The 27,608-nt window shown below is 45.3% G+C and overlaps 1 protein-coding gene across 1 annotated transcript in view; it reads right to left on the bottom strand.

Annotated features, from left to right (window-relative positions):
• Positions 1–2,597: 2,597 nt before the first annotated feature.
• Positions 2,598–27,608, bottom strand: part of ACSL3 (acyl-CoA synthetase long chain family member 3) — a 569,394-nt gene continuing 544,383 nt past the window's right edge. The window contains exon 15 of the mRNA XM_086943874.1: positions 2,598–4,065. Coding sequence (XP_086800000.1) covers positions 3,908–4,065 — 158 coding nt within the window. The 3' untranslated portion in view covers positions 2,598–3,907. The remainder of the gene's footprint in view (positions 4,066–27,608) is intronic.

The raw sequence follows: 27,608 nt of genomic DNA on the forward strand, positions 1-27,608 counted from the left end.
GCTATGTGTATGCCCAGCTTTGCGGGCTTTAAGAAGAAGATATCTACGGGCAATCTTCAACACATTGAAGATCCGCACCTGCAGGCAGGCGGTGATATGCTGGCTGAGTGGTGTTTCGCCTATTCTTTCATGCCGGGGAGTTAAATTTATGGCGAAGGTAAGAAAGCTGTTACAAGAAACGGAACAGACAAAGGCACCTGCCGCTCAGCATTAACAGTAGTCCAGGGAATGAATTACTAGGTGATAGAAAGGTCATCTAGTGAAATCCTTGTCACGGAAAGACTCCGTATGTTTTAATCAAAGATACATGATCAGAGAGGTCATTTTCTGGGACAGACTATCCTGATTTTTTTCATTTTAAAAATAGGTCACTGAAGTTTTACTATCTTCTTTTTTCTGTTGCGCTGCTTTTATTTCATGTGAACATTGTAAAGATTTTAATTAATCACACAATAAAATGATGATGATGAGGATGATGATTTATATGTGTATTGGCCACAGAATATTTTACGGCATGAATGTCAGGTCACTCGATTGGGTTCATGGGAGAGTACTTGCACACAACTATGCACTCAAAGCCTTCAGTAAAGCCATATGTTGTTGTATCACTGATCACAAATCGGTACAGTGAGACCACTTTGTTTACTAATCCAACTCAGGCATTCTCCGAGGCATACTCTGGGATATACGCAGTTTTTTGTGCTCCCAATACACATATGTCTTGGGTGGTCTGGAATTTGTATGGCACCAGATTTGGCTAGTATCTAGATAAGCCTAACTTTGTTGAAGATGGCAGATCTGTGTCTTCTTGAGTAGAGTACACTGATTCAGTATGCCCTTTACTACTCTCCAGCAGGAAAAAACACAGACTACATTAGAGGGTGGACATCAATGTAGTAGGGTATTCTTAGGGGCACAGAAATCTTGTAATTAATAGCATAAGGTACTGGAAACTACTGTTATATTCAGTTTCTTCCATACAGCTAAGACACTCAGCTTCACGTCTCAGGGGTGCCACGTTGAAAAAAACGATCAAGGAACATATACACAGATCCCTGTAAATTGTGGGGACACATGTTTAAAGAGGAGCATCAGTTATTTTCCAAAACAGAGCAGATCATATCCATACAGTTTGCACAACTTCATGCATCTCATCTTAATCTTCAGAACGGTCTGATGCCAGAGACCTAGGGCAGAATCTCTTGAGCAGTTCTGTGGGTGCTGTCATAGTAATGGAAAGAGTAAAGGCCGGAGATGACCACTGTTAAACATGGAGCATTGGGAGGCTCCTAAAGTTAGTTTGAATGAAACCACACCAGCCAGGAATGACCCTACTACCCCCCATTTATCACTTTCCTATACTTCACAAGGTAAACAATGGTGTATCCTATTAAAGTGTATGAAGCGTCAACAACTACAGAGGGTGGACTAATTTGAAATTTTGCATTCCCCCACTGGAGACCCTTTATAAACAGGAGAGAAGAGAGAGTAAGAGAAGGGCCTTTGCACATGAAGTAGAAACATATTTTGCACCTGTAACTTAGGTTATAACAGGTACGCTGATCTCTGGACAGCTTTTCTTTAAACATAAAGGCTTGTCCTTGAATTTTTAAAAACACAAGAACGTGAGTTATTGAGCCACAGACAGACATTTCAAAGTTTGATCCAAATGAAACTGGAGGGTCTCAAGGTTTTTGATATTCACACTCCTGCTATCCAGTCCGGAGGAAGATTGATTTATTAAGAGATACTGGTCATGGGGGACCAGTTACAATAGTAAAGGAAAAAAACAGTCCATGCTTTTTATTTTAGAGGGGAGACCAGACAAGTAAGGCTGCAGAAATTAAACCTGAAACCTGGGGAAGTGCCTTATACCCTGAAGTACTGAAATGATTCTGACTTTTCAGAATTGGTGCTGGAGTTAGAGTTGTAGAGGCATTGTGCATCTTTCTTTTCAAGTACTGCCAAGGATAACAAAGTTGTATTGTGGCTAGAGAATTGCTCATGCAACACTCGCCTTCGGCATGCAACAACAGATAAATCATTACATTGGGACGTCTCTTCTTTCTCTTATACAGTAAAGACAGCTCTAAAAGTGTGGAACTGTCCTAGCACTGCAATGGCAGAAAATGACTGGATAATTGACGGGGGTGGGGATGCAAGGTCCGATCCGATTCATCAACAGAGACCTCTCTGGTGTAATGCCACAATACCCTGAAGATGGGCTTCTGAAGCAGAACTAAACCACTTGCACCTATGGGTAATAATAGGCGCATATAAATATTTGTTTAAGTATAAAACTGACTGGTGGCACAGTATGGCGATCACATCACAGGCATGATAAAAGGTCTGAAAAGAAACTGTAAAAATACTGCTGTAACTTTCTCATCTACAACAGTTAACGGAAAATGAAACCCTGTGAAGTGTAAAAGGTGGCTCATGTGAGGCGGGGAGGGGCCCCCAATTACGGCATGACCCGTATTTACATATTCATCGCAATTTAAACATCTTGAAAAAGCGGTTCTGGACCCCCTCGATATAGAAGAGCATTTCTCACAAAACACAACTGGTAAAAAATGAACTGTATGCCACAGTGATTTCTTTCCTTATGCATTTTAATTCTTTCAGTTCATTCCTATGAAAAGTTCCGGTACTGATGAATACACTCTTCAGTATAGCATCTATTTAGGACGTCGTGTGCCAAGTATAACAAATCATACATTTAAACTGGTTGATCGCTGCTGATTCTGGAGCAAGAAATGTAAAAAAACACAAAGTAAAAATTGCACAAAACCCTTCAATACATAAGGTAATTATTCAGTCAAACACTTAAAGAGGCAAATGAGTCACTACAATTAACCCCAAGGGGTTTGGGATTTTAAGGACATTTGGTTTTCTGATTTAGTTTAATATGACCCTGAATGCATGTGTGCCTTTGTAGTTTTTCTGGCCCAGTTCCCTTTCCTTTCATTTTCAGTACTTCAGCAACTTACTGCAGAAAAGAGTAACAATAACTTAAGTTCAAGCTGAATGAAAAAAAAAGTACCAAAAGCTTCTGCTTACAGTAGTGCTTGTTTCCTTGAACTACATTATTGTATTAACTGCGGTAGCCAGCCCACATTATCTGCAGCAAAAGGCCCTAAAACTGCCACACACAACTCTTCATCTCAACAATTCAAACTCCGTTTGCTGGACACTGAATTTTCAAACGCTAATGACTGACTGTGTTCTCTCTACTCCCATGTCTCGACCATCAGAATCACTCAACAGCAGGAAAAAAATGCGTGTACAAAAAGAATGATAGAAACATCAAAGATGAATGAGGCGTCGTAGAAGGCGCTCTGTGTATTCAGGTTAATTCTCGACCGACACAACACGACTATACAGTTTTAGGAAACTTCGATCACGCCCTAAGAAAGGTTTCATTTGTAAACAGGTTTCCAATGTACACAAATTCACAACAACAACACTCGTCTTAAATATCAGAAGTTAAAAAAGTCTCCCCAAAAAGTCACCGTTTCATATATACAGTAATGTTACTGATCCCTCTATACAGCCACCCCTTTATAAACTTACAAACAGAACAATAACACAAGATGTATAAATCGGGTTTAAAAATGCGGTTTCCATATCAGTATCTGGCCACCAGTGCCAAGACTCGGGAAATCAGCAGGATTCGCCACAACTTCTGCTAAGAACAGAGACAGACTCGAGTTTGCCGTCTTAACATTTTACTGTTGGGGTAAGTCAACGATGCTGTGCTCCTTTTGCTCGGAAGAACACTTCCAGGCGAGGAATGGGCTTCGAATTGGTTTATTTTAAGGTCTCAAATGTTGAGAGATTCAATTCAAGTATTTCCCGGTTGCGCTGGCTTGGGGCAGCAAAATGGCGTCCAGACATCATTCCGTTATTTTCCTCCGTACATTCGCTCAATGTCGGCCTGGTAATGTGTTTTAAGTTCCTTGCGTTTCAATTTGAAGGCGTCTGTGACCAAACCCGTTTCAGGTGTCCATGTATCGGCGCATAGGCGGATTTTCTGTGGGATTTCGAATTTCTCCAAAGCAGCTAAACAAGAAAGCCAACAATTACAGCAGGTACAAACCCCTTAGTACGCACATTTTTTTCTTTTCAAATAAAGGATGTACTCAATGTACAGTGGCAAGTTTTAATTTTTAAAAACCAATAAAACACGACATGTTAACATTTGCATACAGAACTATTTAAGATTGCATTGTCTGCCAAGTCGAAAAGCACTGCAATTATAATGTACATAAGCTCTTTGGCCTCACCTACTTTCACCCCTGTAAGCAAAGGCACCAGTTTTTAGCTACAGCATTGCTATTAAAAACTGCAATATTTGAGGGTCATGCTCTAGCAGCGTTCTTGGAAGGTTGGCATAGGGACAAGTTATTGATCATCTCTTAAAGCAACACATAGGCTCTTGCAAGCAGCATTCCTAGTTTTTTCCCCTGAGCTGTGCCATCAAGCAGCATTCCTAGTTTTTTGCCCGGAGCTGTGCCCTCAGGGCAGCACTTTGTGCAATTCATAATTACTACTTTTCAACCCTTCCTAAAAATACTTGGGGAATTTATAACTTTCCCCCAGATATTCCGAGACTGGAGTTCGAATACAAAATAAGCCTCCTCGGATGTTTGGGAGAAAGTTGCCCTTTCCCCAAATATTGTTTAGTTAGACTAGTAAATTTGACCTTCCATTGTCCGCCACACCCACTGCTGCCCTTAATGCTCAATTCTGGGCAAGAAACATGAATGTGTCGGAGCTGTGCGACTCGAGGCAAAAAGATTCAAACGAATACTCCACTGCAAAAAAAAAAATATATAAGGATTTCCGGGGCTGCTCTCTTCTTGTTGAACTCACTCTCTGAGAAAATGAAATGCCAATAAAATACTGTTGCTTTCAGATTTTTTTTTGTGCCATTTTGTACCTCATAACATGTAATCCCCTATCCCAAAGCTCACCAACAAATGCAGGATTTTCGCCCCTTTTATCTTAGAAACTTCATCGTCCCTTGTGCACCAACCAATCTCCCTCTTAGTCTTATCTTATACTAAATGCTGCAAACTTGGAGGAATTTCATCGTCTATAATGCTGCTTTCTATAATTTAAGGAGCCCATCCAGTGAATATCGCAATAGATCTCAAAACCCAGATTCTTTTTTTTACTGTTTTTATTGGCATTTTGAATCAAATCACAAATAATTGACAAAGCACAATTAATTTTCCAGGTCACCCAGCACCCCCCGTCCCCCCACCCCCCATCCACTGCGTTAATATTGCATGCATTAATTTAGCATCATCCGTTCCCAGCCCACTGGGCACCATGATCCCACCTGTGCCCGTTGCCAAAGGGGGTAACTGTATATCTAGCTCCTTGAGCCACATCTCTCTTCGCCACCATCAAGGCTAGCAGGGCAAAGATCAGGTGTGGGTGGGTCAGATCTATTTCTGCTATAATTCCTAGTAGCACAAATTTAGGGTCCATCGGTAGCGTCACCTCCAGGATCTTACTTAGCTCACCTGTTATATGAGTCCAGTAGGTGACTATGGCAGGACACTCCCATAGGGTATGAAAAAAGGTTCCCTGTGGGTGTCCGCACCTCAAGCAGTATGGATCACTAGCTTTCCCCATGCGGTGCATTCTAACCCTGTCGTAATAGACCATGTGTAGTATTTTATATTGGATGAGGCGTAATCGGGTCTTAATCGCAACCTCCCTGTGATGCATCAAGGCCGTCTCCCAGTCTATGGTTTCCATGTCGCCCACATTCTGCTCCCATGCCACCCTCAGTTTCCCTAATCCGTCCGGTGCATTATTAATCAAAGTTTTGTACATCAGGGATACCAGTTTATTGGGAACCTGTTCTTGTAACAGGCGACCCTCCAGGGGGGCATACTCTGGTAGTTGCGATGCCAGCGCCGCCTCGGCCTTCCAGGCATGACGCAGTCATGCATATTTGAAGAACTGCGCTGGGGTTAGTCCATATTCCGCCCTCAAGGACTCATACGTCCTAAACTTCCCCCCTTTCACTAAGTCACCCAATGTTGAAATCCCTATGGTGTCCCATCCACCGAAGCCGGCGAGCTTGTGTAGTTCTTTTAACCATGTACAGGTCCAAATCGGTGTCTGTTTAGTCTGTTTGTGTGCCCACCCCATCATCCTCATCGCCCTGTCCCATACATCTATAGTGAGCTGCGTGGCCGGCAGCAGCTGTCGCCTCGCTATTTCCCCGTACAGATAGTGCAGGCTAGTGCAGTGTGCCATGGTGGCCCTCTCTAATCTGTATGTCAGGTGACCGGCTGGTGCATGCAGCCAGTCATTTATTGGTGTAAGATGCTCTGCCCAGTAATAGGCCTCCACATCTGGCAGGGAGATCCCCCCCCCCAATTATATTGATTTAGTTGAAGGGTAGCTAGAGCTATTCTCGGTTGTTTCCCTAGCCATAGAAGAGCTCGCAGTTCGGCATTGATTGTCAAGAACGTCTATCGGGGTAGGGGGAAGTATTCATTCTGCAGGGCATACAGAAAGCATGGCAACGTGACCATTTTGAACGGTTTCTTCTTGTTCTGCTCACCTGGCTGACTCTTTGTGCTCGTGACTAGGAGGATACTGTCTGAGGGCGTCTGAGATACTTTTCACGGCCCCCGCTTCGCGGGCGCCGTTAATTGGACTCCGGGGCTGAATTCCCTGTCTCTGTGGGACTGCGAGGCCCTGCAGGCCACTTGCCACACACCTGCCGCCTCTTCCCGCACTGGACACGCCCCGCCTGCCTCCTTATCTTGGATACACGGCCCCCGCTCCTCGGGTGCCGTTTTCTTCTTGTTCTGCTCACCTGGCTGACTCTTTGTGCTCGTGACTACGAGGATACTGTCTGAGGGCGTCTGAGATACTTTTCACGGCCGCCGCTTCGCGGGCACCGTTCATTTGACTCGGGGGCTGAATTCCCTGTCTCTGTGGGACTGCGAGGCCCAGCAGGCCACTTGCCACACACCTGCCGCCTCTTCCCGCACTGGACACGCCCCCACCTGCCTCCTTATAATTCCATCAATTACCCGTGACGCGGGACACGCGCGGGTGGGCGCCGGGCAAAGGGCGGGCCGTCTTAGGCTGTCCGAGGCAGATAGAGGTCGGGTTGGGTCACCCCTCTTTCATGTGAGTCTTGGACTCTATTGTATTGATACATGTTATACTGGGTTTGTTGAGTTTCCCCATCATAATTAATATATTTGGGTTTGTTGTAATTGCTTCCCATACTGGTTGTATCTATGCGGTTGGCTCTTTGTTTGAGCTGGTTTGTAATAATGCCTTTACGATCTGGTAAAGAAAGACTGGAACAAGTCTCGACATCAATTGGGGTGTTTACCGGCACTATTGATCACTTTTTTAAACGAACAACATGTATTTTGGAAAAGGAAATTGACCTAGCCGAAAAACGCCTACCTAACAGGGAACAGTGGGGATGACCGCAAAGGTAGCATTGTGGCAGATGATTCCGCAGGTAGATTGTTGATGGGTGGGGAAGGGAGATCAAGCAGAATTCCTTGGGCGGGGGTCACTGACCAAAGCCACTTAAGTGTAACGATAAATCAGGAACCAACGATCAAATTAGCTTCATGGAATGTTGCAGGATTGAAGGGGAAATTAGATGGGGCTGAATGGGGTGAGTTTATAGACCAGCACGATATTTTAATTTTCCAAGAAAGTTGGGCACTTGACCCAATCTTTAGTATAGGCTATATTAACTTTTATAAACCAGCTATCAGGGGGCAAAAGGGTAGACCATCCAGCGGCCTGATAATTTGGATTAGACAATCCCTCGGCTATAGGCCACAGGAATTGAGTCCAAAGCATGGATATCCTGGGTCTAAAACTTAGCAGGGTATATTCATAATTAATATCTATGCAAGGGGCTTACCAGGAGGGCGGAGCCCAGAAATCATTGATGACCTCGACCTTTTGATGGATTCAATTGGGAGGGATAAGTTCATTATAGTGGCAGGGGACTTAAACTGCACCTTCGAACCCCTACCTAGTGAGGGAGAAGACAGCTATGGAGAGGTTGACCAGTTATGGAACGTCCCACACCTTGCCCTAAACCCTATTAAAAGGGTTACTGAGGCAGCTCTACATTGGCTGGGCTTATGCCTGGAGTGGGGCCTAAGAGCAGACAACGGACGAGCAAACTCGGATAAAATTGGGCAGGTAACATTCGATAATGGAACTAGTACTAGTAGAATTGATTATTTTTTCATCAAATTAAATTTCTGGCCAGTTTTAGATGATCTGGTAATCACTGCCCGGCCAGAGAGTGACCATAATCCTCTGATACTAAGTCTGAAAATTGATGGGGGGGCTTGGCAGAACCAACACTACTAATTGTATTACAGCTGAGGCCATCTTAAACGATTGTCGTAGGGTTCGTTGGTGTAGGGTCCTGGATGACCCAGTCACCCTTGATAAAATATCCCATGAAGTTTCATCTTCTGTAAATATAGCCAAGACAGTGATTGTAAATTCAGGTCCACTCGAGCAGATTTGCACTCTACACAAGCAACTGTTTGACAAACTGAAAACCCTTTTTACGAAGCCAGGTACATCTGGGAAAGCTGGGGGAAGTTTTTCTAGTACTAAATGGTACGATAAAACCTGTCGTCAGGCCCATAGCTCCCTTGATCAATGCTATCAAATCCAGGGTGACATCTGATATTAAAGCAGAAAGGTTAAATTATAAGAAGGTCCAAAGCAAGGCGCAGCAAACATGGGACGATCGTCGCTGGCAGGACCTGTACGAAGCCTGCTTGTCTTCTAATCAGATAAAATTCGGGCAGGTTGTGAAATGGGGAGGGACCCAGGACTCGCAAACACCAGTTAATTATGTTTCTACTGAGGATTGGGTGGTCCATTACTCATCCCAGTTTTGTAGTTTGGTGGCGGTACCGAAGGAAGCACAGAAAGACTTGCCGACCTTGCCTATAACTCCATGTTCGCCATTAGTGTTTGAAATTAGTGAGGTTGAGAAGGCGTTGAGTCTGGTCCAAGCGGGAAAAGCTCCCGGCATGGACTGCATTCCGGTTGATCTTTTCAAGTATGACCAGTATAATTGGGTGTCATATACTACGATTTTAGCTAATGCCATTGCTAATGGGGCTAGGGTTCCAGATTCATGGAGAGGGGCGGAAATTCTACCTGTTTTTAAAAAAGGAGATCGATCATCACCAGGGAACTACCGCCCAATTAGCCTTATAGACGCCCTGCAGAAAGTCATAGCAAGAATGGTTTTGGCAAAAATTCAGGCATGGATGAGTAAGGAAAATATACTATTCCCGATGCAAGCGGGCTTCAGGTCACAAGTGTTAAGACTTATTCTGATATATTGGAAGGTTGTGTTTTTAGGCGGGGGCTCTATCTATGCAGCGTTTGTGGACCTAAAATCCGCATTTGACCTTGTCTCGAGAGAGAAGTTGTGGGTTGCCTTGGGCAAAATGGGAATGCTACCAGAACTTTTGGAGCTCACTAAAAGATTGCATGAGGATAACTTTGCTAGAGTTAGATGGGGCAGACAGGGACAGGTGACTGAGCCTTTCCATGTTACCCGTGGTGTAAGGCAGGGCTGTGTCCTTGCACCTACCCTGTTTTTACTATTTATTAATCAAGTAGTGCAGTTCCTAGAAAGTTTCCTCTGCTCATCTTTGCAGACGATACGTTGATTTTGGCAAAAACCCAGACGGGGCTACAGACCGCTATAAACAAGTTTGTGGACTTCTGTAAAATTAATGACCTAGAGATAAATGTGTCCAAAACGAAATTTATGGTCTTAACCAAAAATAAACCGCAACAGAGCCATGTTAGTATGAATGGCATTGACCTAGAACAGGTGGATGTCATGACTTATTTGGGGGTGGTTTTAGATCATAGGCTGCGATGGAAGCCACAGATCGAGGCCCTCTGCTTAAAATTTGCCCGCTTAACAGGGTGTCTAGTAAAGGAGCAACGATGTTCACAAACCAAAAGGGTATTGCCAGCATTAAAAATTTACCATGCAAAAATAAGTTCTGCAATCCCTTACGGAGCAGATCTATGGGGTTTTGTGGATCTTGCCCCTTTGGACAAAATTCAAAATACGTTTTTGCGCAGCTTGGTCAGTCTCCCACAATCTACCCCGATACAACCCCTTCTATTAGATATGGGCTATCATTCTATTAAAGATCTAGCTCGATTTAGGATGGTGGCTCTGTAGAGACGCATATGGTCCACACCAGAACTGGTTTTATTCGCTAAGGAAATCTTAGACTTAAGATCAATTATAGGGTCAGGTAACCTCCTGTGGTTCAGAGTTGTGAAGTCCACATTGCAAAACATGGGCTTAAGTTTACAGTGGTCAGATCCGGGAAACAATGCTTTTTCGTCTAAGAAAGAATTTAAACTATTATATTGGGCAACTGTAAAAGAACAATAGGTCACGTTATCACAGTCTGCAAACTTGACAGGCTTGTTTTTGAGTCATAAGGTAGACTCCCGCTTAGAGCCCTATTGGGATAGCATCACCAGAAGTTTGGATAGAAAACTCTATCATCAGTTTAGAGTTGGCTCGCTACCTGTAAGGATGTTCACATACAAATGGCGTGGACAGCAAACAAAGTCCTGCCCCTGGTGTTGTGGCCAAAGGGAATCCATTGGTCACATCTTCTTCGCCTGTCCAGCATATACCACTCCCCGGCGCAAATGGCTTAAACCCATTTGCAGGAGGATAAAGTCACGGGGATGCATGGAAGCTCTCTGGGCTTTAAGATCTAACACCTCTGAGTGTGTGACTATAGGATTAGCAAAATGATTAGGGTGGGCATGGGTCATTAGAGCTAGGCATGCACTAGTCATATGATTAGGTGATACTTATTTTTATTACGAATGAATTTCTGTACGTCTTTAGAGTCAATTTAATTAAGTTTTAATGGATTGATGATGTTTTTAGAGAATAATGTGAACATTTTATAAATGTTAAACTGAATATGTATTGAATTTTATGAATTATGTATGTATTGTATATGATGTCTTTTATGGTCTAAAAATCGAAATAAAGACGTATGAAACTGATTTTGAACATCACTGCTCATCCTAGTATCGTTAAAGGCAATGACTTTCAGCGGAGGGCGTCTTCTGCAAAGTTCTGGATTACTCTAAGTATATTTTTTTGATAGGAGATTTGTTTGTCAGTAGGCAAGTATACCCCTAGATATTTAAAACCAGACTGTGTAGTCTGTAGGGCTCCCGGAAGTGGGGGCAATCTTCATCCGGGCGTGGGCTATATAAGATCGATTTGTGCCAATTTATCTTGTAGCCCGAGAAGGAGCCATACCTATCCAGGAGTTCAAACAGTGCCGGGATCGTAATTGTCAGTTGAGTGAAATATATAAGAATGTCATCCCCATATAGCGAAAGCTTCCCCTTCTGCTGATCCTCCCGTGCTATGCGGAAGTCATGTACCCCTTCCACCTGACGGATATTACACGCTTATATTTCAACTGTGAGGGCGAACAGTAGCGGGACAGGGGGCATCCCTGTCGGGCCCCCCTCCGAACTGGAGAGTCCTCCGACAGCACACCCGAGCCCTCGGATCTGTATATAGTAGGCCCACCCATCTCCGAAAGTTGTGGCCGATCCCAAACTTAATCAGCGGCGCCACCAGAAAGGGCCAGTGGACCGTATCGAACGCCTTCTCTGCATCTAAGGAGAGGAACATATGTGGGTCCTCACTCTGTTTCACCTCCATAAGCCAATTATGGGTCCGCCGGAGATTTTGCCTTGTAGCCCTATCCGGCAGAAATCCTGTTTGGTCCTGGTGTACTAACTCGGAAATCACCTGGCCCAATGGAAGGGCCAGGACCGTGGCCAATAACTTGGCCTCTATATTGAGAAGAGAGATTGGTCTATACAACTCGCAGGCGTCCGACGGTCTGCCCGGTTTACAGATCGGCACAATCGTGGCCATTTTAAGGTCCGGCGGGAGCTCACCCTCTTGGGTTGCATTTCCATATAGTGCCAGAAGGTGGGGTATCGGGAGGTCTGCCCCTTTCTTAAAGAACTCCGCAGGGAGACCGTTAGGGCCTAGGGCTTTCCCCGGCCGAAGCCTAGTTATCGCCTCCTTTAATTCCGAAGCCGATATATTGGCATCCAGGGCATCAGTGTCTTCCTCAGTTAGAACTGGGGTGTGTATCTCGTCCAAATAGGCCGCAATATCGTCTGCGGCACCCAAGTCTTGGGCCGCATAGAAGTCCCTAAAGTAGGAGGCGAACGTGTGGGTTATCTGGGTGTCTCCTCTATACAGTTGTCCTTGCTTATCAGTCACACCCTCTATCCATTGTGAGTCCCTCTCTCTGCGACTCAGCCAGGCCAGGAGTTTCCCAGACTTGTCCCCGACATCGTATAGTCTGTGCAGGGTGGCAAGTGCCTGCGCTTTTGCTTCATTGGTGGCCAGATCCCTGTACTGTTGCTGGGCGTCAAGCAGGTGCTGAAGTACCTGTGTATCTCCATCTGTCAAGTGTTGTCGCTCCAGGCCTAAAACTTTAGTTTCCAGTGTGCATAGCTCCTCGTGGACCCTCTGTTTCGCCCATAATACCCTGTTCTGCGCCCTATCTCGGAGTGCCGTCTTGTAGGCCTCCCATAAGGTGACCCCTGACTGTACCGAGCCTGAATTCTCGGCGAAGTAGACCTTGGTGTCGGCCCTGAAGTATTGCATGATTTTGTAGGTCCCATGATGTCCACCTCCAGCCCCCCGTTTGTGATCTCGCCCAGCCCCCCAGTCGGGCCAGTAGTGGTGAGTGGTCCGAGGTACCTCGTGCCAAATAGTCAGCTACATCGTTGGTCCCTATGGCGTGCCGGGGAAGAAAGACATAGTCTAGTCGGGTATACAAATTGTGTGCCCCTGAGTAGTAAAGTGTAGGCTTTCGCATCATGGTGTAGCCATCTCCAAGCATCTATCAACCCCAGTGTGCCCATGGTTCAGGTCAGAGGTGTTGTGTGGGAACCTGTCAGTGTCTGGCCTGCAGTTTTCGCATATACCGAGACCACAGTAATCCGCTGTCTCATCCATGTCCCTGTTACCCCAACATAGGTCCCCTGTGGATCTATCCAAGTGCGAGTCACGGTAAAAGGTGGGGACTTTTTTTATCAAAATGGCTACTCCCCGGGACCCAGATGTATATCCTGCATGGGCTAGAACCTTGTAGGCTCCTCGCTCAAAACCCAGATTCATCCAACAAATGAACTTTCTAGAATGCTTATAGATGATGATTGCTGGAGATGCTGGACTGAGTAAAGATTTTTTTCTCTAAATCGGATGGCCCTTAAATATATTTTGGAGACAAGCCCTTGTTCTTTGTTAACTGTAGAGCACAGCAACATCCTTAGAGTAGCACAGTTTAAGAAAAATATGGAAAGAAATCAGTTATGCAGGGACAAGTTTAAATAGTCATAGTTTGAAAATGAGGTTTGTGATCAATTCTGAAAATCTGCTTTCTAAACTAAAGTGGGAAGCGTAATAAACATGTACAAAGCTGACAGACTTTTTTTGAAAACGGGAGGTGGGTGGAAAATATTGTGTATATCTACTTAAGTTATACATTTATATTATAAATCTTATCCCTAGCTATTCTGTATTCTTTATGTATACAGCCTAAATACATATAGTGTACATAAGTGCTTTTCAATTGAGAGGGTCCAAAGGGTATTTGGCCCCGTCCCCAATCTGGGCGCCCCACAGCGGACAATTATTGCAATAATTTTTCATTAAAGTGACAACAACGCTATTCTACAGGTGGCTCAAGTGCATGGTGATCTCCTTATAGACAATGCGTCAATCAGATTCCCCCCCCCCCCCCCCGACTTTACCCTCAGGTGCAGAGACAATGCAGGAACTTTGAGGGGGTCAAACAAGCGTGGAAGAGAAATAGATAAGGTATATGATGATGTACCGGCCCGACCGCCTCCCAGGACGACACGTGAGCAGATGAGTACCCGCAGCTGAGCTTGTGTGCTTTATGGGATGTTTTGGGAGTTGAACATGTAGAACTTCTTTCTGGTACCTCACCGGGGCCATAGGGGTTAATATTGCCTGATGGCAGGAGGCCCTACAGGTAGAGATAGCCAGACGATGGGTCTTATCCCTTGAGCATGGGACTGCGGAATCGGGACACATTTGTTAATGGTGGGATGTTTAGATTTGCTCTAAAGGGTTACTTTTAACCCTGGGCGAAGAAATACGCTCCGTTCGCGGAGTTTGTGGAGTTTCGGCAACTCCGCGCTCCGCGGAGAACGCGAAGTTGTCGAATACTCCGCAAACTGTTGGGTAGCGTAGTTCTCGCGCGCTCAATAGCATTTTCGCGTGCGCGAGGATGCTTGTCGGTAAGATCGAGTTGCCGAACACGCAGAAACTGCAATCTGGCACAGAATAACTCGCGAACACGTTAGTAGTGACCGGAAATAAGGGGACGCGAGCGGGCGGGACAAACCTCATGGGTAACTTCGCGCGCTACACATCCCGAGCATGCAGGCAATCAATCAATCAGGATATTTGTATAGCGCGCTACTCACCCAGAGGGTCTCAAGGAGCTTGGGGGAGGGGGGTCCGCTACTGCTCGAACAGCCATGTCTTGAGTTGCTTCCTGAAGCAGAGGTGGTCTTGGGTCAGGCGGAGGTGGATGGGGAGGGAGTTCCAAGTCTTGGCTGCCAGGTAGGAGAAGGATCTTCCTCCCATGGTGGATCTTCGGATGCGTGGTACGGCGGCGAGGGCATGGCTGGTCGATCGTAGCTGGCGGGTGGGAGTGTAGAAGGTCAGGCGGTTGTTGAGGTACCTGGGGCCCAGGTCGTGGAGGGCCTTGTCTGCGTGGGTGAGGAGTTGGAACATGATGCTCTTGCTGACGGGGAGCCAGTGAAGGTCTCTCAGGTGTCCGGAGATGTGGCTGTGTCGGGGGATGTCCAAGATGAGTCGTGCAGAGGCGTTCTGGATGTGTTCGAGTCTTTTCTGGAGTTTGGCTGTGGTTCCGGTATAGAGGGTGTTTCCGTAGTCCAGTCGGCTGGTGACGAGACGCCTGTGTGACCGTCTTCCTGGTTTAGGTGGCGAGCCATCGGAAGATCTTTCGGAGCATGCGTAGGATGTTGAAGCATGATGATAAGACGGCGTTGACTTGTCTGGTCATCGAGAGGGAGGAGTCCAGGATGAAGCCCAGGTTGCGTGCGTGGTCCGTTGGTTTGGGTACGCTGCCCAGGGCAGGGGGCCACCAGGAGTCGTCCCAGGCGGAGGGTGATGATCCAAGGATGAGGACTTCCGTCTTGTCTGAGTTCAGTTTCAGGCGGCTGTTCCTCATCCACTCGACTACATCTTTCATCCCTTCGTGTAGGTTGGTTCTGGCGGTTCCTGGGTCGTTTGTGAGCGAGAGGATCAGCTGGGTGTCGTCGGCGTAGGAGATGATGTTGAGGTTGTGTTGGCGTACGATGGCTGCGAGGGGGCTCATGTAGACGTTGAAGAGGGTGGGGCTGAGTGATGATCCTTGTGGTACGCCGCATATGACTTCGGTGGCCTTGGATCTGTACGGGGGGAGGCGGACTCTCTGGGTTCTTCCGGTGAGGAACGAGATGATCCACTCCAGTGCCTTCTCTTGGATTCCGATGCTGCTGAGGCGCTGCACTAGGGTGCGGTGGCAGACCGTATCGAATGCTGCGGAGAGGTCCAGGAGGATGAGGGCGGCTGTTTCCCAGTTGTCGAGCAGGGCTCGGATGTCGTCAGTGGCTGCGATGAGGGCGGTCTCGGTGCTGTGGTTGGCGCGGAAGCCGGACTGCGAGTGGTCGAGGCTGGTTGGGCAAGCGCAATTGGTGATCCACTGTGTGAGGTTGTTGGCTGCTTGGTTGGGGTCCGCTGAGCTGGCGGGAGGGTTCTGGCTCAGTGAAGTGGTGAGCTGGTCGGTGGTGATCTTGTTCCAGTTCCTGCGGGGAACCTGTTGCGGGTGGTGGTGAGTCGTGGTCTTTCTGAAGCTGAAGTGGACGCAGCTGTGGTCTGTCCAGTGGAGTCCGGAGGAGTGGCTGAAGGAGATGTACTTGCTGGAGGAGAAGACTGGGTCAAGCGTGTGTCCGGCGTAGTGGGTGGGGGTGTTCATCAGTTGCATGAGTCCGAGGTTGGCGAGGTTGTCCAGTAGGGGGGTGGTGGTGTTGTCGTTGCTGTTCTCCAGGTGGAAGTTGAGGTCCTCAAGGAGGATGTAGTCAGCGGAGGCGAGGGCGTGCGGGCTGATGAAGTCTGCGATGTCTTCGCTGAATTGTGTGCGAGGTCCTGGGGGTCTGTAGAGGAGGGTGCCTCTGAGTGTGGTCTTGGGATCGGTGTGTATCTGGAAGTGAAGATGTTAAGCGGCTGCGAGGGTGTCATCTGAGTTGGTCGTGATGTGGATGGTGTTCTTGTGGACGATGGCGATGCCTCCTCCTGTCTCGTTGACGCGGTCTCTCCGGGTGATCTTGTATCCGTCCGGGATGGCGACGGCGATGTCGGGCGCTGAGGAGGCTTTCATCCATGTTTCCGTGAGGAAGGCGACGTCTGGAGATGTGGTGTCGAGCAGGTTCCAGAGTTCCACGGCGCTCCCAAAGACGAAAAATGGCTCGCGAACGGGTCAAGCAAGCTACTACGCATGCTCGCGGAGCTATGCGTAGTTCGCGGAGTGCAAGTGCATCTTCGCGTAGCTCCGCGGAGTGCGGCTACGCGAACTACGCCCAAGCTTAGTTACTTTCTGTGTAGGTAGGTGGCGAGGGCAACCCATCTAAGTTGGCAAATGTTCCTGAAGGGTCAACAGGCACTCTGCAAGGTGGGGGAGTGGGCTGTTCAAGGCTCACAAAGCTGGGTAGCAGGGAGGGGGGTATTCATGTTCTGACAAGAGTGGGGTGGGGGGTTCTGGGATTTTATGCATATGCATTGGTTGTTAAATATTGATTGTTCAGCCATTACGATTGCTCAGTCACAGATCACACATGGTAATTGAAACATCCTACATCTACAATGCAAAAGGGGGAAGAGTGGGATCAGAGGGTGGGAGGACTAGCGACAGGGCAGAAGTTAGCCTGGCCAGATGGGACACCACAATAAGAAAGACCTGAAGGTCTGGACCTGGAACGTTAACGGTTCAGGTAACAAGATTAAGAGGACGTTGGTTCTCCAATATTTGCGCAGACACGCACAAGATCTGGTCTTAATTCAGGAGACTCACCTAAGGGGTCAACATTACAAAGACCCTTGTGTCTAATGAGCTTGTTCATTAAAAAGATTTATATATTAAAAAAAAGATTAATTACAAAGCCCTTGATAGATTTGGCTACCATCTAGTGGCGCATGCAGGCTATATTAAAGATTCACCGTGGAGAGAGGGGCAGGGTGGGATCCTGCTCAAACAATCTGTCCCACTTATTGTACCCCAGTCTGGCATAACTTCCAAGGTAGATAAGTGGCAATTTCAGGATCCTGGGAAGTAGAAACAGGCAGTGTCTGCTCGGTGTATGTCCCACTGTGCTTACATGGAGGTACCTTCCTACTGGTGAGCATCCTCTTGTTGGAAAGGCCAGATTGAATCCTGGTGATGGGGAGGATGGGAGACATGAATGCAGTGATGGAGCCGGGCTCAAGAGTCTGGCTCGGTCCTATTGGGGGAGCGGAGGCCACTGGGTCCTTTTGTGGAGACACTGGGATTGGTGGAACTCTGGCAGCACCACCACACTCTAACAAGACAATTTACCTACTACTCGGCAGAGCATGTAGCTTCTCCCACCTAGACCTCCTGTACATACAACAGTTACATGTTGGTAGATTCAAGCATGCGTTGCATTATGTGGGGCACGTGTCCGATCATTACCTTGTGGGAGTAACATTGGAGGGGCCCACACAGGAATTTGCCTTGCCTATGGGGATTGACCCATGGTATCTGAAGGATGGATTAAGGAGCAAGTCGACCTCTATTTCAGTGAGAATACAGCAACAGTGGATTCGAGCTGTGTATGTGTATTGTGGGAGGCGTTCAAGGCGGTTTGAGGGGACAGGCTCAGGCACTCAACTGGGGGGGGGGGGGAGGGGGGATCAAGAAGGATCATTGTCTCAAATACATTGAGGTGGAGTCAGATTTAGCCCCTTGAAGCGTAGGTGGCGAATGGGGGATCTGAAGATCTTCGCTACAGATTGCGCTGTAAGCAACAGGATCTTCGGTACTTGGTAGGACGTAGTGCACGCAGATATGCGCTTGCGACACAGATGAGACTATACAATGTAGGGGGAAACACCCGTTACAACGCAACTTTTACAACGCACTACCATTACATCGCAACTTTTACAACGCAGGATCCATTACAATGCATGCCTTTACAACGCATGTCATTACATAGCAGATGCTATTACAACGCATGCCATTACAACGTAAGTAAAGGTAAGTATATAATTTTATTTTATTTTACATTATTTAATTAATTTAATTAATATTAAAAATAAATAAATATATTAATTTATGTATTTTTATAAAATAAATTAAATATATTAATTTAAGTAATTTAAAAAAATAAGTATGAGTATAGGAGTATATGTTTTGGGGTACTGAGGTATATGTTTTGGGGTGTTTGGGTATTTTTAGGGTTTTAGGGCTGGGTTTGGTTTTTGGGGTACAGGGGTATTTTTAGGGTTCTGGGCTAGGTTTGGGTTATGGGGTACAGGGGTATTTTTAGGTTTTAGGGCTGGGTTTGATTTTTGGGGTACAGGGGTATTTTTAGGTTTTAGGGCTAGGTTTGGTTTTGGGGGTACAGGGGTATTTTTAGGTTTTAGGGCTGGGTTTGGTTTTTGGGGTACAGGGGTATTTTTAGGTTTTAGGGCTGGGTTTGGTTTTTGGGGTACAGGGGTATTTTTAGGTTTTAGGGCTGGGTTTGGTTTTTGGGGTACAGGGGTATTTTTAGGTTTTAGGGCTGGGTTTGGTTTTTGGGGTACAGGGGTATTTTTAGGTTTTAGGGCTGGGTTTGGTTTTTGGGGTACAAGGGTATTTTTAGGGTTCACTTTTTTTAAAAACACGACTTTAAATAAATTAAATTAATTAAATTAATCAAATTAAACTAATTATATTATTTACAATTAATAAATTAATTAAATTACATTACTTAAATTAAATTAATTACATTTTTTAAATTAATTAAATTAATCAAATTAAATTATATTATTTACAATTTATAAATTAATTAAATTACATTAATTAAATTAAATTAAATTATATTAATTATTATTTTAAAATTATTTAAATTAAATTTATTATAATAAATTAAATTATATTATTTACATTTATAAATTAATTAAATTACATTAGTTAAATTAAATTAAATAAATTACAATTTTAATATTAATTAAATTACAATAATTAAATTAAATTAAATAAATTACCTTTTTAAAATTAATAAAATTAAATTAATTAAATTAACATTTTTTTTAAAAAGATATACTTACCTATACTTACGTTGTAATGGCATGCGTTGTAATAGTATCTGCTATGTAATGGCATGCGTTGTAAAGGCATGCATTGTAATGGATCCTGCGTTGTAAAAATTGCGACATAACGGTCTGCGTTGTAAAATAACGCGTTGTAACGTCATATATCCAATGTAGGGGATAAAGCATTACTGGCTTGGCTTGACAGAGGAGACAAGGAGAGGTTTGTTGTTCTGGAGGTGAAGGACGATCTGGGGGTCCCTTCAGTCGCACTGCTATATGGGAGACTTCCCTCAGATTAAACACTTATTATGAAGTTATCCATTTTCACCATTTTAGAACCTGAAATTATACAGTTCCTTGTTCCATCACTCTCATAACTATGACACTCGCTGCTAAAATGATAATGTAACCAACATATTGTGCAACCCTCAAAACTAATGATATTACTCAATCTCCCAATTCAACTCATGATGCTCACCCGGTTAGGCTCGAAATGCATTGGGCATAAGTAATGAGTCATCTTTGCTGCATGTTTTTATCTTGACCTTTATTTTAACGTGCTACTGTGAAATGCCTTATGAACACTCAGCGGACATATGAAAAATCAATAAAGAAACAGGATGGAACTTCGCTGTCTCTGCAGTGATTTATGGAGTTCTGAAGAGTGATGGAACAAGGAACTGTATAATTTCAGGTTCTAAAATGGTGAAAATAGATAACTTCATAATAAGTGTTTAATATGAGGGAAGTCTCCCAGATAGCAGTGAGACAGAAGGGTGCACCAGTTTGTGCCCTAGTTTTCTGCAGTCAGGGTTTATGACACAATGCAGTACCCGTCTGGATATACAGCGTGTATTTGGAGTGCTCCATAAGACTGGGGGACCTAAGGCGGACTCCAGAGTGGTGATGTCCATTGACGCTAAAATTGCATTTGATAGTATAGAATTGAACTATATGCTGGCTACGCTAAGAAGGATGAGACTGGGCCGAAGGTTTTGTGCATGGGTCAGGCTACTTATCAGGAGTCACTGGCCAGAGTGCGGGTAAACAGAGGGGTTTCCAAAATATTCACCCTCCATAGGGATACGAGGCTGGGATGCCCCCTTTCTCCCATGCTCTTTGAGCTAGCTCTCGAACCGCTTGCAGCATGGGCAAGACAAGAACCGTTGGTATGGGGAGTGCAATGTCAGGGGGAGTGGGAGGAGTGCATTTCCTTATATGCCGATGGCATTCCATTATATTTGTCCAGACCTGCCCCCCTCCATTGGCAGAATCCTGCACATATACAAGCTCTTCGGTAGCTATTCCGGTTATTGTATTAACTGGGCTAAGTCACTGATCTTCCCTCCAGTGGAGCGGAGTTTCAACTTCCCAGCTCCGGTCCTGCCCTGGTAAAGAGGGACAGTTACCTATATCTGGGGATACACATTACCCATGACTCACAGGACTTCATACACCTAAACCTGATTCCACAACTAGAAAGACTGATGGGTGACGTCCAGCACTGGGGTACCCTGCCGTTGACATTAATGGGGAAGCAGTGTTGTATAAGATGATGCCTCTCTCATGCTTGATATATGTGTTTCAGAACACGCCATTTCGGATCCCCAAAGAATTCTTTGTCAGAATTTAACATGAAACGCGGACCTTGCTGTGGCAGCGGGGAGCACAATGTATTGCGCTTTCCAAGCTACAGTGAAGGATGTAGGACTGTGGTATTGCAATAACACACATCAAGAAGTACTAGTGGGCCGCCTAATTGCTAGTGGTCAACGACTGGGTGTTTGCGGACCAACAGGAGCCAGCGTATAGAGTGGATAGAGTGGTGATGGGACGAAGATGTCACGAGGGGATGCTATATTAGAAAAAAAGGGAACGAGATCCGCCCCTGCATACCCAGACAGTGGTTTGCACTAGGGGAGAGGCCACATGCTGGGAAGGTAGATTAACAACTATGACCCCGCTGTGGGGCAAGTGGCATGTTGCAAGAGGTGAGAAGCCTGAGGGGATTCTCTGGCTGGAAATTCATAGGAGTGGAGCATCCGGGGGATGTACGGTGGACTCAGGCCTATGTCTCGTTTTGAAACCTTATAAAGTGACTTTGAGTCAAAGGAAACTGAGAGATTTAAATACTTACAAGTTGGGAACACACTGTGGAGGCACTTGTTGGAGGGGGAACAACTGCCGGATATCTCCCATCTGGAGGACCGTCTCCTCACAGAGGACATTCCGGAGTGGAATATCTCCGGTCAGGAGGGGACCTATTTCCACATTCTCTGGGCGTGCCCCTAAATACAGATTTACTGGAGGGCGATTGCTGAAACAATGTCCCAAGAGCCCTCGGTTGCTGTTCCACTGTGGGCCAAGTGGCTGCTGCTGGCAGTAATCGGAGGTGGGAGGGGTCAAAATATCAAAGGATTTGGTTAATGCTGGCAACGGGGTGGCAAAATGTAGCATAGCCAGTGCGTGGGGTAGGGCTGAGGCCCCCAGACTGAGTTAGTGTAAGTCTGATCTAGATTGATGCTAAGGGGCAGAAAAAGTGATCTACCAGAGATGGAGTTGCCCGAAGAACTGGGAACAGGTGTGGAAGGCATGGCAGTCATATAGGGAATTCTGAGGAGTGTGTGTGTGTGGGGTTGCAATAACTGCCTCTGGGACGCAGGGGGGAATTTGCAGACTGAAGGGGATGTTGTAGTTGGGCCGTAAAAGCTCCCCCGATTTTTGTGTTCCAGGTATGTCACATTATGTGGGGCACTATACACTTGCAATGTATGTAATATGTGAACAGAACTGTTTCATTGTAAATATCATGTAATGAGCAATGTTTAATAAAGAGTTTTAAAAATTAAAAAAAGTAAAATCATTAACGTAAAATAACATGCAATGGGCTTGAAGCCCTTAGAATATGGGGTGGCTAATGCGCCATGTTGTATACAAATGTAAGTTTTGGGTTGTATATATACATATATATATATATATATATATATATATATATATATATATATATATTTACGCACAAAAGAAGGAGAGAACTCTGGGCAGTTCTCAAGTTTAGGTGGAAAGCAGCTCGTGTTAGAGCACTCTCAACACCAGTGACACTCTAGATCTGCTCACCTCAAATGTCTGTTTTTCTATCAAAGTCTTTAAGCATAGGATTAGCACAGTGCCATCCACACGGAGATAGAAAAGAACAAAGCCTTTTGCCATTTCTAGAGCAAAGTCTTTAAGCATAGGACTAGCACAGTGCTGTCATTGCGATCTGTAAAATGACAAAAGCCATTTATCACTCCAGGCACAGTATTACAGCTTTGAATTGGTGAAATACCAACTCAAGCCAACCTGAAATGAGTAAAAGCAACCCCTGACACAGTGTTTCGCTCTAATTAGAGCTCTTCAGAGAGGTATAGCTTTGTCCAGACACAAGGGAGCACCCAGTATGAGTCAAAACAAAACTCTTTCAGGCATAGAGTGACGCATAAGTTATGCAAAAAAGAAGGAGAGAACTCTGGGTAGTTCTCAAATTTAGGTGGAAAGCAGCTCCTGTTAGAGCACTCAGATTCAGATGTGCGTACAAGGAAATAGACAGGAGTCAGTGGCAGCTTCACTACTGGAAGCCTGGAGCCCTACCTAAACAATTTCTTCGGTATACATCAAGCCGTGCCACAAATTATGACATCTTGTATTTAGCCCATGAACAAAAAAAGCAAAAATTTTAATTTAATGGGAAGGTTGGAGCTTTTCAAAATGGACTTCTTTTTTTAAAAAGATGAGGCGATATGCTAGACTAGTAAATAATTGTCTTTTATGTTCAAATTCAGGCTCTCGTTTTGCTCTACCTGCGCTGCTGCCATGCATCAAGATGATACCAACTTACTATTTAGTACCCAATTTCAAAGGCCTTTTGATTTACTGAGCATTTTAAAAATGTCAATGTTGCTTTTTCATGGCTATATCGTTTATTCATCTATTATAATGTATTTTATAAGCTGTTGAAGACCCTCTTCCCCAGAGTAGTTGTAGTGTGCCCCCATGGGTCTTAGGGATCACAGGTTAAGAACCACTGTTCTAGGTTATTCTGACCCAGAATCGAATCCTTGTCCAATGCATCCTAATGCTGTCCCCCAAGAAATCCCAGCCCCCTGATGATCCTTGAGACAAACGTATTACACTTGGTGTTGAGGAGGGTCACAAAAGCATCAGTGTTGATTCTACTTAAGACCTAGAAGAAGCGGGTAAAGGAATTCCTGGAGTGAAGGGTAGAAGTGTCAACTAGCATGAGCCCAGTGATGTTGTTGATCCCTAACAATTTGGAGGACTAGCAGGAATAGGTCTTGTTGCAGTGTTAATTCCCATTGTGCTATTGCCAGCTCAAAGAGCTACGAAAAAGGGTTCCTTCTTGTTTCCTGGTGTTGAAGAGTGCTATGTTGTCTGTGTGGACCACCACAGATTTCTGAACAGACAGCAAAGTCTTCAGAACCAAAGAGAACAATTTGAGTTCCAACATATTTATCTACACTGACATATCGGACTTCGCCTGCAAAGCACGTGTGGAGAGTTCCCTGCAATGTACTTCACCCTACACAATGAGGGGGCAGCGATCTACGAAAAGAGAGATGGAAAGGGCATCTCATTAAGTGACTGAGAAAATTATACTACCATTGCAAGGTAGGAACCGACGAAGGAGAGCACCAGAATTAGCTTTGTTGTACTTCCTGCAACTAGTCCCAATTCGACACCAGATGGGATCACAGGGAGTGAATGTGTAACATGTTGTGTGGTACCCCCCATAAGGCTATGGTGGAGGGGGAAACCCTTTAACAGGGTAGAACCTCCTACAAACTGAATCCTTCTGGAAGCGACCAACCAGAATAGGTGTGTGGTGGTTCACTGAGATCTTAAGCTTGTATTTGGTGTTGTTATTCCTGGGAGTGAGGGGCGACAACCATGGGGGTTGGGGTAATTTGCCTAGGGTGACCTGAGGCATGGGTAATCGACCCTTATCCCGCATTTTTTATCCCGCATACCATTAGCCCGCATACTATAATCCCGCAATTGCGTTCAGCCCGCATACCATTATACTGCATTTTTTTATAACGCATGTGCTTTTATCACGCATGCCTTTACAACGAATTACGTTGTAAAGGCATGTATGGTAAATGTATTTGCGTTGTAAACCACGACGATGAGAGAGGTAAGTGGGTTTGGGTTAATTTTTAAGGGTGGGGGTCGTGCTGGGGTAGTGATTGTGTAGTGTAGTGTTGTGTTAGTGTAGTGTTGAGTTGTGGTGGTTGTTTAGTGTAGGGTCGTGCTGGGGAAAGTGTAATAGGGGTTGGGGGTAGTGTTTTAGGGGGTAGGGTAGTGTTGTAGTGTTTGCGTAGTGTAGGGTCATGCTGGGGGTAGTGTTTTAGGATTTAGGGTAGTGTTGTAGTGTTTGCGTAGTGTAAGGTCATGCTGGGGGTAGTATTTTAGGGTTTAGGGTAGTGTTGTAGTGTTTGCGTAATGTAGGGTCATGCTGGGGGTAGTGTTTTAGGGTTTAGGGTAGTGTTGTAGTGTTTCCGTAATGTAGGGTCATGCTGGGGGTAGTGTTTTAGGGTTTAGGGTAGTGTTGTAGTGTTTGCGTAGTGTAGGGTCATGTGGGGGTAGTGTTTTAGGGTTTAGGGTTGTGTTGTAGTGTTTGCGTAGTGTAGGGTCATGCTGGGGGTAGTGTTTTAGGGTTTAGGGTTGTGTTGTAGTGTTTGCGTAATGTAGGGTCATGCTGGGGGTAGTGTTTTAGGGTTTAGGGTAGTGTTGCAGTGTTTGCATAGTGTAGGGTCATGCTGGGGGTAGTGTTTTAGGGTTTAGGGTTGTGTTGTAGTGTTTGCGTAGTGTAGGGTCATGCTGGGGGTAGTGTTTTAGGGTTTAGGGTAGGGTTGTAATGTTTGCGTAGTGTAGGGTCATGCTGGGGGTAGTGTTTTAGGGTTTAGGGTAGTAGGGTAGTGGTGTAGTGTTTGTGTAGTGTAGGGTAATGCTGGGGTGTAGTGGTTTAGTGTAGTAGTGTAGTGTTGTGTAGGGTCATGCTGGGGTAGTGTATTAAGGTACTGTTGTAGTGTTTGTGTAGGGAAGTAAAGTGCTTAATGGTAGTGTAGGGGGTCGTGCTGGGTAGTGTAAATGTAGTAAAAGGACTGTAGGGTAGTGTAGGGTAGTGTTTGGTAGTGTATGGTAGGGTAGGGTAGTGTACTTTCACTTACCTTTAAAACTTTTACAATGAGTATACCTTTAACAGGCATGCTTTTACGTTGTAAAGGCATGCGTGCTAAAGGCATATTCGTTCTAAAAGTTTTAGTTCTTTTAGTTTGCGGCCTTATAGTATATGCGGGATGATGGTATGCGGGATGATTGTATGCGGAATTTCGTCATATATTCGAGGCATGTCCTATTATGCCTCTGCAACATATGCCAAGTACACCTTTTCTGCATTTGATTCTCAGGGTAGTAAGGGAGAGCAGCCACAGCGTTCTCTAAGAGGTATTGTGAGGGACATAGACTCAGATTTCAGGTATAGGCTTCAAAATTACTATGTGGTAAAGCAATTGCTATAGTACCCACACCCACAACAGTGTCCTATTTCAATGATGGCAGTCCTTGCCCAGCTATAGTGATCGAGCTAGAGACTGGAGCCTCCAACCTACCATAGTGACCTAGCAGTTCAGGAAAACTTAAGCCGAGATATTGGCTAAGGCGCAAGTTCAATACTTAGTTTATGTAGATAATAGCTAAATGCGTGGACCGGTAGGTCAATAAAGTTTGTATCTTGCCACAGAATTCGTATCAGCACCTATTACCCTTTTTAGCGTGAAGTACTAGTGCAAGACACAGTCCCTCAACATCTCCTTATGTTTTACCAATTAGGCCGAATGCGGCTCAGTGCTTGAATTGGCTTCAGTGCACCCTCTGCGGTTACACAGACGGCGTCTGTATCAGAAGAAACACTCTTTCAACGGCGGCCCCACCTCAGCATAGTTTGGGCTTTTCTGGTGTGTCCTGGGTATCAGAAACACAGCTGAGATACTCATCCTGAACAGTTTTCCTTCTTGCAGAGCCAGGCTCTCTCCTCCCCTATCTGAGCGGACAGGCAGATTCTAAGCGCTAGTTAGATCCACGACATCTCCAGCAAGTTGCATAGATTTAAGTTGATGGCTCATCACCTACGAGAGACTGGGTGTTAAGCAGACATCAGTCCTGGATTACTGCAGATCTGAGTACTCTGCAGAATACTACCTTCCTTGGTCAATAAGGCAAGCAGAACAAAGTGGGATGATTGCATCACACTTTTATATTGATTTTCATGAATGTGCATGTTAATCCACTGTTTATGGTCCTGGAATCGATTTGCAATGGTAAGGTTTTAAATGTCTTTTGATGGCTGCAGTGCAAACTCATTCTATGTGCTAGATGATGGCTTCCACTGCAGGTAACAATGATGATTAATCTAACCAGGAATCTCCCAAAACAGTGACACAATTTAGAGTGAAGACACTGCACCTGGTGGTCATCAGCCTTTGTGAAGTACCAATCATGGAATCACAAATGGGCAGGCCCTCCTGTAAACTGCCTCACCCCTAACAGCATCTGCTGACTCACCCCCTTTCCCCTACCTTCCACCAAATGGCAGTGCTCAGGACACACTAATCAGCAATCCCCTGCTAAAAGGTCCATATAGAATGTCTAGACACAGACCTGTCTCCATCCTTCTCCCTTCAGTATCTGGGTTTCCTTCCTTTAGCTGCAGGAATGTAGGCAATACTTGACCACTATCTGGGGAAGCTGTATCCTATTCAACATCTTGCACCATGTCAAACCAAGGGATATTCATACTGGATACCACTGGTCCCAGCAACCAGACTCACCACAACGCATAATTTTGCTACCATCCTCGCCTTTCTTACAGGGGTACGGGATATCAGCGTGAGGGAATGGGGTTCACATCTATGCAGGCCCAACTCCTCCTGAATAAAAAAATGGTCAGCTGCGTACTATTAATCCACAACAATATCGGTATGCTTCTGAGTATACCCACGTCAATTAAAAGGATGCGCTTGCTGTGCTCCTCTAGATCACATAACAGGTTCTG

The sequence above is a fragment of the Lissotriton vulgaris genome, chromosome 11 (genome assembly GCF_964263255.1).
Source record: "Lissotriton vulgaris chromosome 11, aLisVul1.2, whole genome shotgun sequence".
Taxonomy (NCBI): domain Eukaryota; kingdom Metazoa; phylum Chordata; class Amphibia; order Caudata; family Salamandridae; genus Lissotriton; species Lissotriton vulgaris.